Below are 12232 nucleotides of genomic sequence, written 5' to 3' on the forward strand. Positions count from 1 at the left end.
TGGCCCAGGATGGCTGTGGTGGCAGAGATAATAAGAAGTGGTCAGATTATTTGATAGATCCTGAAGGCAGAGTCAATGGCATCTACTGAGAGATAGGATGTGGTTTGTGAGAGAAAGCAAGGAGTCACAGGAGACTAAACTTTTGGGCTGAACAAATGAAGGATGGGGTTGCCATTAATTGAGATGGGGAAAAACTTTGGAGGAGTGGAACACTTCTGGACTGTTATGGTGGAGAAGACTGTCAAGTAGGCAAATAGATGGATGGTGCTGATGGTCAAGACAGAGACCTGGGCGAGAGATCTGGGAGCTATCAGCACATAGATGGTACTGACAAAGACAGTGGGTAGGACAGATAAACAGCAGAGAAGAGGCCCATGGACTGACCCCAGTGGTATTCTGAGATCACAACAGAGCATACGAGGTAAGAAGAGAAGGAAGAGAGTGCAGTGTTCCAGAAGTAAAGCAAAGCTTTCAGGAGCAAGGAGTGATCAGATGTGTCAAGTAAGATGAAGACTGAGGACTGACCATTGGATTTAGCCACAGTGACCGTGGACAAGGGGAACGTCAATGGAGCAGTGGGGTTGGGGGGTGAAGGCCTGATTGGAGCAGGTTTAAGGGAGGATGGAGAAATGGGAGTATAAAGAGCCCTTCTGAGGAATTTTACCATAAAGGGGAACAGAGAAAGAGGTGGCAACTTAAAAGTCTGATTTAGACAGAACACTGTAGGATGTGAGAAATGATGGACAAAGAACATGGGTTCTACTCCACTTTCCGGGAGGAGAAGCTGAACTCTCAGCTTCTTAAGTTGGGCCACACAGTGACTTCCTTCCAAAGAGCATAACATGGACAGGGGTGGGGCAGGGTGATTTCACAGTGTAGAAACCTGACAGACACGACTCCAGCCATGGTTAACATCCACAGTGATTAGTCATGGAAAGCAGTGTGCTCCCCTGATATGATGTCATAAAAATGGAACTCTACCTCTTGCGGTCTGCCCTCCCCCAAAATCCACAATCTCAGTCTAGTCATGAGAACAATATCAGACAAATCTTAGTTGAGGGACATTCTTCAAAACAGTAGACCAGTCCTGATCAGTAGTGACTAGTACTCTTCAAAACTGTCAAGGTAATCAAAAACTAGAAAAGTCTAAAAAATTATCACTGCCAAAAGCCTCCTAAGGATACATGATAACCAAATGAAAATGTGATATACTGGGTGGGATTCTAGAAAACAGAAGAGACTTTAGGTAAAAACGAAGGAAATGTGAATAAAGTATGAATGCAATTTAATAATAGTGTATCAATAGTGGAACAAATGTACCATACTAATGTAAGGGGCTAATAGCAGGGGAAACTGGGTGCAGAGTATATGGGAAGGACAGAGTATATGGGGACTCTTTGTACTATCTTCTAAATTTTTCTGTAAACTCAAAATTGCTCTAAGCAATAAAGTCTATTTAAAATTAAATAAAAACAACAACATAAACTCTGGAATCTGACCATCTGGTTAGAATCCTAGTCTGCAACTTATTAGACTATGATTTGAGGTACATGCTAAGTTGTTTCATTCATGTCGGACTCTTTGCCGATCGCATGGACTATAGCCCACCATGGTCCTCTGTCCACAAGATTTTCCAGGCAAGAATACTGGAGTGGGTTGCCGTTTCCTTCTCCAGGGGATCTTCCGAACCCAGGGATTGAACTCACGTCTCTTACATCTTTTGCATTGGCAGGTGGGTTCTTTACCACTAGTGCCACCTGGGAAATCCCTGATTTGAGGTAAATTACTTAAATTCTCTGCGTCAGTTTTCCTATCTATAAAATGGAAGTAGGACGAGTACCTGGGTGATACCTCTCAGATATGAATACCTAAGAGCTTTTGTGATAAATAATGAAATAAGCAGGTAAAGTGCTTAGCACAGAGTCTCTGGCAAATCGTAAGCACTCAATAGGGGCTTCCCAGGTAGCTCAGTGGAAAAGAATTTCTGAGGCAGGAAGTGCCTCTAGAGTAGGAAATGGCAACCCGCTCCTAGTATTCTTGCCTGGAAAAATCCCATGGACAGAGGAGCCTGGCGGGCTATAGTCCTCGGTGTCGCAAAGAGTCCAACACGACTGAATGACTCATGCATGCACGAGCACTCAATTGATGGTGGCAACTATTAGTATCATTATTATCGCTTTAAATCTTTACTAAATATTCAAATGCACATTTACTGTGATTTTACAGTTAATTTGTTTTAAACAGATTAATAATAATTTCTATGGGAATTTTCTTTCCTTTTTTGAGAGGAAGAAAGTTGAATATAACCTGTTACATAGTATCTGTAAGAAGGGTTTCTCTCATTGTACCATAAGTGTTGAGAGGTTTTACAAAGTAAGCTGCTCCAAACAATTTAATTTAAACACTAGTTCCATGTAATGTAATGAAATCAGTTGTCACCAGAGGCTCTGCATATATGTTATTATGTCTTTGAGGTAGTATAAGATAAATGGCTTTTTTTTTTTTTTGCATTTTCTAAATTGGGTTCCTACTTTCATTACAGAGCTATAAAATCATTATCAACCAGAGAATAACTTATCTTGTGATTACACTATTTTAATAACAATGAAGTAAAAGTGATTTAAAGATTAATGTGTAGGATGTGTTTAAAAATGGAAAGAATTAAGTGGAGTAGTGAAAGACTTAGTAAAATAACTGCTATACTAAGATACTATTAAAGAAGAGAATTTGGCCTAAGCAAATGACTCCGAAACCAGACTGTGCATCAGATTCACCCCTGCGGCTTGGCAGAAAACAGAAAGAAGCTGGACCTATGCAGGGGTGGAACCTGGGCATCTGCAGCTTTAAAAGACTTTGCAGGTGATTCCCATTTGTCAACGTCCAGTCTACCTTATCAGTATACACTGATCATATCATATACGCCACCATAAGATCTGCCTTTGTCGGAACTGCCTTTGTAAACACAGCTTGATATTCACCATCATCAACAAACATGATCAGTTCAAGTGAGAATCAACACTTAGTTCAGTTAATCTTCCCTTTTGCTTTTCTCTTCTCTTGCCTATCACTATTACAGTTGTTTTCTATATGGAATTTTGGACCCTCTGCATCCTCAGGCTTTCAGCTGTTCTGAGCATAAAAGAAACTGTCTCCTTGGGGCTTCCCTGGAGGCTCGGTGGTAGAGAATCAGCCTGCCAATGCAGGAGACATAGGTTCAATCCCTTATCCAGGAAGTCCCACATACCGCTGAGCAGCTAAGCTCATGGACCACAAGTATTGAGCCTGTGCTCAAGAGTGTGGGGGCCACAACTACTGAGCCACGTGTGGCAGCTACTGAAGCCCACGCCCCCTAAAGCCTGTGATCTGCAACAAAAGAAGCCAGCACACCACAACTGGAGAGTAGCCCCCACTTGCCGCAACTAGAGAAAAGCCTGTGCAGCAAGGAAGACTCTGCACAGCCAAAAATAATTAAATTATATATATGAAAAAAACTATCTCCTTGATTCAGTCCTCCAACATTCTCCCCTCTGCCCTCTAAAGTCAAGTTTCCCCTCCCTGCACCTCTTTCCTTCCTTCTCACTTTCACTGTGCCAGTGGGGAAATTTGGCCTATTTAACACAGGCAGTTGCGCTCAACTGCCAGGAACCAATCCAGCCTTCCTTTTCTGCTGAGCCAACAATCCATGAAGTAGGTGGTCCATGCCTGGTCTCATTTCAGAATATGGTCCAGGCAGTCAGGGGCACAGCCCCGTGCACAATGAATTATAGCTAGACTATGAAGGAGTAAACAGTTTACAGTCTTCCCCTATGAGAGAACTAATTTACAAAGGAACAATGGTCAGGCTACCTATAAAACAGAACGCTGACCCACACCGTGCATCAGTTAGCCCAGGAAGCCAATGTTCTATCTAGAGTAACCAGTCTGGGAGGTCGAACTACTATCGGTAGCAACTAGTCCAGGAAACCAAACGATAACCCTTACAGCAATGGGCCCCAAATGGCCAGGGCTTCATTAATGACTGGCAGTTTTCCTAATTTTTGCCCCTGATTCCAACTTACAGTCAACTGGAGAAAGCCAAATATGTACCCTAATCACACATAATGTCCCAATTCTAGTGGCCTCTATGCAGCTTCCCCATGCCAACAGCCTCCATTCGGGGCATTCCTGAAGCCTTCTCTTTTTGAGCTATAGTTTTTCCACTTCTCTGCTTGCCTCTGCCTCTCGGTCAAATGCAAGCGATGGGGGCTGACTCCCTTGCTTTGAATAAATAGCCTTTGCTTGTTCTCATTTGGGTGGTCTTCATTTATTTCCACTACTAGGAAAATAGGGCTATGTGTTTGAAATGGCTCACTGAATGGTTCTTTCATGGCAGAAGTAGCTGTACTTTAGTGAGGCTGTGAGGTGCAGCTGAAAGAACACAGTAATATTTGTGACCCTGAGGAAGTCACAGAGCGAAGTTGTAGGTTATCAAACCCCAAGGTCTACATGTCTTTTTTCTTTTTAATTTCAAATAGGCTTTATTGTTTAGAACAGTTTTAAATTTACGGAAAAATTCAGAAGAGATTATAAAGAGTCCCCATACACCTTATCCTTTCTGTATACTCTGCTTCAAATTCTTGCGTTGCACTTCCCGGCTTTGGACTTTTTACTTTGTTGGCTTGGACTAGTTACTTAACCAACTTGCACCAGTTTCCTCAGCTGTTCAAACACTGATGATGACAGCACCTGCCTGACAGGGATACCGGAAGAGTTTATGAGACAACCCAGATAGTGAATGAATATCTGAATTTCATGGGGAAGGAGGGAAAGAGAGAGGTGAGTGGGAGAGACAAGATTCAGCAACATTGAGCTGAACTTCCTGAAAAGGAGCAGTGGCCTGGGGCTGAGTACTAACTGCCCCTTTTAGATGAGACATGTTCTTCCATTTTCCTAGTCTACACCAACCCACTTCCCTCATTTATGATACCTGTTCAGCCCTAACAATCTTTAACCATGGCCTGAACTAAAGACATTTTTCTCTTCCAAATTTGGTAACTCTGGGAATCCAAGGGATGCAAAAACTGCCATGCCTTCATCCATTTCAAAAAGATATGGTGTGGGAGAGATCTTAACTCTCAAATGCATACTGGAAATGTCCATGGTCTCCAGAAATCAGAGTTTTCTGACTTTTTACTGCAGGGCTATAAGATTATAGAGCTTATAATACCTAGAAAATCTTTATACAACTAGAAACTCAATAATGCCACATTTCATAAAGTGTGACCATATTATTCACCAACAACAAATTAAACTTTTTTCCTTCTGTTTTCTGCTATTTTGGGTAAAATAATAGCTATTTCAGAGAATTAAGGCTATACTGTTTTGACAAATTTGTGTTTATTTTTAACTAACATTAAATGTGACATCATGCAATATCAAATCGAACCATAAACGCAGGTATTTACAGATTTTTGTCTGAATTATTTCTGTTGATCACACTCAACACTTATAGGCCATGGCTTAACTTTCCAAAGTCTGCATAAAATGGAGTCTTGGAGGCAACTTACTAAATTCAAGAGCCACTCACTCTCTAACCTAAACCTTCATTCCACCAGACTGGGTAAATAAGCAAGGTATATTTAATTAAGAACGCTGGAAGCCACGTTCATTACAAATAATTTTTACTCTGGCATTTCACCTGAAATGTAATTAAGGGGAGTGCACTGAAAACAACACTTGATAAATATTTTAAAGGTATAAACACATCTTCACATGAAAATTATACTCTGGGGGTCACTTTACAATGACAAGAGACATTTCACAGGCGTTTCTTTTTTAAAATATTCCGAAGCAGGCAAGGCAGGAATCGTGGCGAAACATTAGATGGTTTCACGCGGGTGGCTGGTTTCCCCGACGGGCTCCGCTCCTTTTATGTCACCCCAAGTTTCTGTGACGAAGGGGGAGCTCTGGGGTGGGTCTCGGGAGTATCTGCGTCCCTCCCAGGGCGAATGAGGAAAGGGCAAGTCCGCAACAGACAGCCTGGGAGGCCTCGCGGTCCCGGAGCACCCGGGGCCGGCCCGCTGCGCAAGCAGCAGTCTGACCCGGCGCGCAGGCCTCCGCCCCGCCTCCCCGCCGCACTCACCCAGGCCGCGCCAGCCGAGCGCGCCGTCGCAGCTGTCCAGGACCGCGCAGAACTCGCCCAGCAGCGCGGGCGGCAGGTCGAAGAGGAGCGTGTGCGCCGAAAGCGCCCTGCGGGTCCCACCGCTCCCTGCCGTCCAGGCCATGGCTGCGCTGCGGGGGACCAGGGACCGCGCCTCGGAGGGATGCGGGGCCCAGGGCTCTCCGCGGCCGCGCGGTGCCGTTACACAACCGCGGAAATCCTGCTAGCACGACGACGGCCAAGGAGGCCGCGCGCCCGGAGCCCGGGCCGCGCCGAGGGCGGGCCCCCCGTGACGCACAGCTCGGCTCCCCGGAGAGGCCCCAGCGGCCGCCCGGTCTGGTGCGCCTTGGCTCACCAGGTCCCGGCGTTTCCCTTGCTGGTTGGCTTTCGGTTCCTCCGGCTTTGAGACGAGACTGACGAGGCCAAGAAAAGAGGGAGGGGTGAGAAAGACAGAAGCGCAGAACTGATGGAGAGTCCGCTGTCCCCTCGATCTGGCCTGGATGGATGGGAGAGGATCAGTACTGACTTTTTACAAAGTTATACCTTTTGATCCTCTTCTTTGAGGAAACACTTGGAAAAACCCAGAAAAATTGAAAGAGGAAAGTAATCACTCATAGCCCCACTCAGCTGAGGACAACCAACCACTCTCAACGTTTGGCACATTTTCCTCCAAACTTTTACCGAAGTTAGATGAATGGGCATGTCTGAAATGATTATTGGAAAAGACGAACCTGGATACAGACAACAGAAAAACAAAAGAGAGCACGAAGTGGGATAAAATTGTGGCCCGCTTCTTCATGAAGTTGTCATTCTCCAAACTATTTGGTTTTACTACAGTCTTTTGTCCATGGATTTTCCTGATGAAATATTGTTCGACCACTTTTTCCTTCCTCAAAATGCTTCGCAGAATTTTCCTCTAGCTTTCAACAAGGAGTTTAAGTAAAATCGCATATTGTTCTGAAGTCTCCTACCATTTTTGCTATAATATCCCACCGCAGGCATGATAAGAATGCTGTGCTTAGTCGCTCAGTCATGTCCCTCTCTTTGCGACCCCATGAACTTGATACGAATGCTACTGCCAAAAGAAGAAGAAGAAGAACATGGAACATTGGAACATGGTGAGAAAAATCCCAGCCTGAAAGACTGAAGAGTGGATGATGGCCATTGAAAAATTTGTTGTTTAGTCGCTAAGTCGTGTCTGATTCTTTACGACCCCATGTACTGCAGCCAGCCAGTCTCCTCTGTCCATTGGATTTCCCAGGCAAGAATACTGGAGTGAGTTGCCATTTCCTTCTTCAGGGGATCATCCCAACCCGCTTCTCCTGCACTGACCAAGAATTTCTTTACCACTGAACCTCCACGGAAGCCGCCATTGAAAAAGATCAGCATCTGTTGGCAACCTTTCAGATTTGGTCTCTTTGGGAATGACGCCCTCTAGGGGTCAGCAGTGATAATGCACCATCGTTTGGTTCAGTTCAGTTCAGTTCAGTCGCTCAGTCGTGTCCGACTCTCCGCGACCCCATGAATCACAGCACGCCAGGCCTCCCTGTCCATCACCAACTCCCGGAGTTCACTCAAACTCATGTCCACAGAGTCGGTGATGCCATCCAGCCATCTCACTCTCGGTCGTCCCCTTCTCCTCCCGCCCCCAACCTTTCCCAGCATCAGAGTTTGGTAGCTGCCTCGATTGCAAAGTCGTTCTCAGCTAAAGTATTCCACAAAATATACTTGAAAATTGGTTAAAAAAAAAAAAAAAATATATATATATCGTTTGGGCCAGGGTTTCTGAACCCCTTTTTTCAATGTTCAAATGGCTAAAGTTTTCCTGTCAATCTGCACACACTTGAGAAGCCCTATATTCCTCAAAGGGACTACCTGAATAAGCTCATTAACAGTGGCTAGTAGAGGCGATCAAGTATCTAGTAGTTCTTGAATTGCTGGAACCGAAGAGCCAAATTCAAATACGCCAAGGAGCCGGGAATTTGCTGTGGCTCAGTGAAGCAGTCTGCAAGGCCTGCTTTGCCAGAGCAGAGAATCAAGATTTACTGTCTGATTTACAGAGAATCAAGAATTGTACGTGAAAGCGGGATTATGGGAAATAGATACAGATTATGTGAAATGTCTTTTATTTTCAGTATTGGCAGTTAGGATCAGACCATGCTTCTTCCCTATTCCTTAAAACCGCCTTTGACTTTTGAGTTTTATTTCATCAGGTTGTATGACTACTACTCTTCGCTGTTGCTATCATCCACTGCCCTCCCACATCTCAATTTCTCCTCCTCCTTTTTCAACTAGATAGCTCCTGCTTACTGTAGTTTTTTTCCAATGCTAATTTTTTCTTAATCCTTGGTGATTTAAAATATATGTAGAATAGATGATAATCTCTAGTACCCTGGACTCTCAGTTCCTTGATATGTCTTCTCCATCAGTAATTTTCTCCTTCACACTATTTCAGCCACTTATTCATCCCCTAGAACTTGTCATTATCAATAACTGCACTGTGTCTGTAAATTCTACTTCAAGAAGCTGTTCTCTGATTACATCTCCTATCCTGTAGTACTCTGACCCCAACAATCCCTACCCTCACCAGAATACCAGATCCAGTATCTTGCCACTTCTTCTCTGGCCCCACCCTCTTGACGTTCTCACCTTTCTCTTTATCCATAAAATTCACACTCAATTATTATAGTCCCTCCCTTGCACATGCTGTCTCTACTCTTGCTCCCCTGTCACTTTGTTGAACTCCCTTGGCAAATCTAGCATCCCGATTGAATCGAATTTTCCAATTTTGGGCTCTACCCATACCCCTGATGGAAAAGGCAATGGCACCCCACTTCAGTTCTCTTGCCTGGAATAATCCCAAGGATGGAGGAGCCTGGTAGGCTGCAGTCCATGGGGTCGCTAAGAGTCGGACACGACTGAGCAACTTCACTTTCACTTTCCACTTTCCTGCATTGGAGAAGGAAATGGCAACCCACTCCAGTGTTCTTGCCTGGAGAATCCCAGGGACAGGGGAGCCTGGTGGGCTGCCATCTATGGGGTCTCACAGAGTCGGATACGACTGAATTGACTTAGCAGCAGCAGCAGCATACAGCTGAATGTAGCTGGAAGGGGGAGGGACAATAAAAACCCTGTTAGTTGGACACAATTTAAAATCAAAACCTTGGCCCTCATGTGGGTTCTTTATGCTGCCAGGCAACCACATCTGTGCTTTTATTTCATTTACTCTTATGAGCGCCTTGGCAACCGGTTTATGCCATCTCTCTTCTCAATCCCATCACCTTCTCTCCCATCCTCATGCTCAACTAATGAGCTTGAGAGCACTGATGCATCAGGAGAAAACTTCCACAGAATCTCATTAGCACATACCTACCTACCTACCAGCATCTGTAGCAATATACACTCCCCTCTCCCCAACCTTTTTCATGGATTAATTATCTAGGCTCCTAAATCTAATCCCTTCAGTTGGGCAATAGATCCTATCTCCTCTCCCGTATTTGTAGACATTAAAGACAGCTGTTCTCATGATCTACAAAATCAGCAATTTCTCACTGTTTACTGGATCAGCTCTGTGCTTGTGCTTAGTTGCTCAGTCGTGTCCAACTCTTTGTGACCCCATGGACTGTAGCCTGCCAAGCTCCTCTGTCCATGGGGATTCTCCAGGCAAGAGTCCTGGAGTGGGTTGCCATGCCTTCCTTCAGAGGATCTTCCCAACCCAGGAATCGAACCCAGATCTCCTGCATTGCAGGTGGATTCTTTACCTTCTAAGCCACCAGGGAAGCCCAAGAATACTGGAATGGGTAGCCTATCCCTTCTTCAGGGGATCTTCCTGACCCAGGAATTAAAACAGGATCTCAAAAAAATAAATAAATAAAAATTAAAAAAAAAAAACACAGGATCTCCTGCATTGCAGGCATATTCTTTACCAGCTGAGTTACCAGGGAAGCCCTGCTGCTGCTGCTGCTGCTAAGTCACTTCAATCGTGTCCGACTCTGTGCGACCCCATAGATGGCAGCCCACCAGGCTCCCCCATCCCTGGGATTCTCCAGGCAAGAACACTGGTGTGGGTTGCCATTTCCTTCTCCAAATGAAGCCCTATCCATTGTATATTTGTACCACAACGTCTTTATCCATTGTATATATATGTACCAATTCTTTATTGATTCATCTGTTGATGGACATCTTGGTTGCTTCCATGTTCTCTTAACTCTTAATGTCAGAGCATCCCAGGGCTCAGTCCATAGTTCTCTGTATTGACACCCACTCCCTTGGTGAGTTCAGCCACTTCGGAGGCTTTAAATACCAACTTTCTACCCAGGTCTGCCAAATGTACTTGTTTAGCCTAGACCTCTCTCTTGGACTTCAGACTCAGGTCCAAAACTGAACCTTCGATCATGCCTCCTGAACCTACCTTTTGATACTGTTCCTCATCTAGATTATACCATCCTTCCAGATGTTTGAACCAAAAATTATAGAGTCATCCTTGGTGCCTCTATTTCTTCACAGTCCATGTTCAGTCCACCAGCAGATCGTGCTGACGCAATTCAGAATTTATATTTTTTCCACTTTCACAACTGCCCCCCTGGTTTGAGTCATCATGATGTCTTGTCCAGACCACTGTAGTTGTCTCCTAACTAAAAGTAGTTTTCACTGTCGCTTCCTGCAGACTTTCCTCAACACTGCAGCCAGCCTGATCCTTTTAAATCAAATCTGATTATGTCTCTCCTCTGTTCAGAAGCCAACAATGGCTTCTAATTTCAGTCAGAAGAAAAGTCAGATTCTTCCTATGAGCTACATTCTCTCTCCCACTCCCCCTCTACCCTGTTACCCTGTGATCATGTGTCCTTGTTCATTCTACATAGCCACACTGATTCCTGGCTGGTCTTTGAACACAGCAGGCAGAATCCCACATTAGAGCCCTTTGTACTTGCTATTCTCTTCCCATATTCTTCCAGTCTACCCTGACCTCCGTATTTAAAAATTGCTTTGGTCCTTGTACTCAGATTTAGGCTGGCATGTGACTGGAACTGGCAACAACTTATGGCTTGGGGGACCAAAATCTCATTCAGATTTCTCTCTCTCGACCTCTCTCGATCTGAAACAAGAACAGGTGGCAGCTCTGGCCATCTCTGGAACCATTTTGCAACCACACAGAGATAGAGTGACGTCAGTCCTAGGGATGGTCTGGTGAGAGAATGACCTTAATGAGGTTATTAACCAGCTCATTTGTTCTATGCCTGGAGAATGTCCTGCTCATGGATTTATATGACATAAATTCCCTTATTAGATCACTTTTTACACCAGGGACCTTGTCATTTGCAGCTAAATGCATCCTAATTGATTCACTGAACAGACATTTGGTAATACTCCCTGATTTTGCTGAAGGCTTGTAAAACCTCTAACCTCTATGCAAAACTGGAGCTCAAATGGACATATGCAGCTATATCTGTGGAATGTGAGATGAGCGTGAAACTGGATTGCAGAGAGAGACAACTGAGCCCCTGAGAGAAAGTGAATGTTAGTGGAGAATGATTCTGGCAGTGGGGGAGGAAGTAACGTGAAGTCCTAGACGTGCATGTGACATCCAGGCAGACCCAGACCCACCGCCAGCATACATGCTTTCTAGTGAAGAGAGGGCTGTGGTGAAACCTCAGAACTGCTTCACTCTCAGAACTGAGAGTAGAATGCTCTCCAACTCCATCCTCTCTCTCAAGTTTTGGACATTAGAAGAAGAAAGTGTTTCCATCGCAGCTGGAGGTAAGAGAGTAATGAACTGCAAAGTTGAACAGACAGAGATGCTAAGGGAAGCCCTGAAGGCCAGAGTGACAGTGGCACAGACACATGGTGTTATCAGTGGTGAAGCCTCAGGTGAGCACAGGCATCAGAGCCTCGGAAATCTGAAAACAAGTGAGAGAGAAAGTAAGTGAGGCAGATAGCAGCGCTTCATACATCTGAGACAGCTACCTTGGCGACAGCTATTTGCTCAGTATCTCTAGGGCTGAATGTTCAAAGGACACACAGGCTTGTGGGTTATGGGGGATTTTCTGGTTTCAGAACTTTAAGACAAAGATCACTAATCTGTCCCATGTTTGA

The 12232-nt window shown here is 44.8% G+C and overlaps 1 protein-coding gene across 4 annotated transcripts in view; it reads right to left on the reverse strand.

Annotated features, from left to right (window-relative positions):
• The window catches only part of IRAK3 (interleukin 1 receptor associated kinase 3), a 109257-nt gene that overhangs the window by 57128 nt on the left and 39897 nt on the right, over positions 1-12232 (reverse strand). The window contains exon 1 of one of the 4 annotated variants that reach the window (XM_055396151.2): positions 6122-6954. The exons of 2 other annotated variants lie outside the window; for them this stretch is intronic. In XM_055396151.2, the coding sequence (XP_055252126.2) occupies positions 6122-6263 (142 nt within the window). In that variant the 5' untranslated portion in view covers positions 6264-6954. Of the gene's footprint in view, positions 1-6121; positions 6955-12232 lie in introns of those variants that run through there. One more of the 4 variants, XM_055396150.2, reaches the window with a different exon arrangement.

The sequence above is a fragment of the Moschus berezovskii genome, chromosome 6 (genome assembly GCF_049115385.1).
Source record: "Moschus berezovskii isolate FMDL1 chromosome 6, NW_MosBer_1.0, whole genome shotgun sequence".
Classification (NCBI taxonomy): domain Eukaryota; kingdom Metazoa; phylum Chordata; class Mammalia; order Artiodactyla; family Moschidae; genus Moschus; species Moschus berezovskii.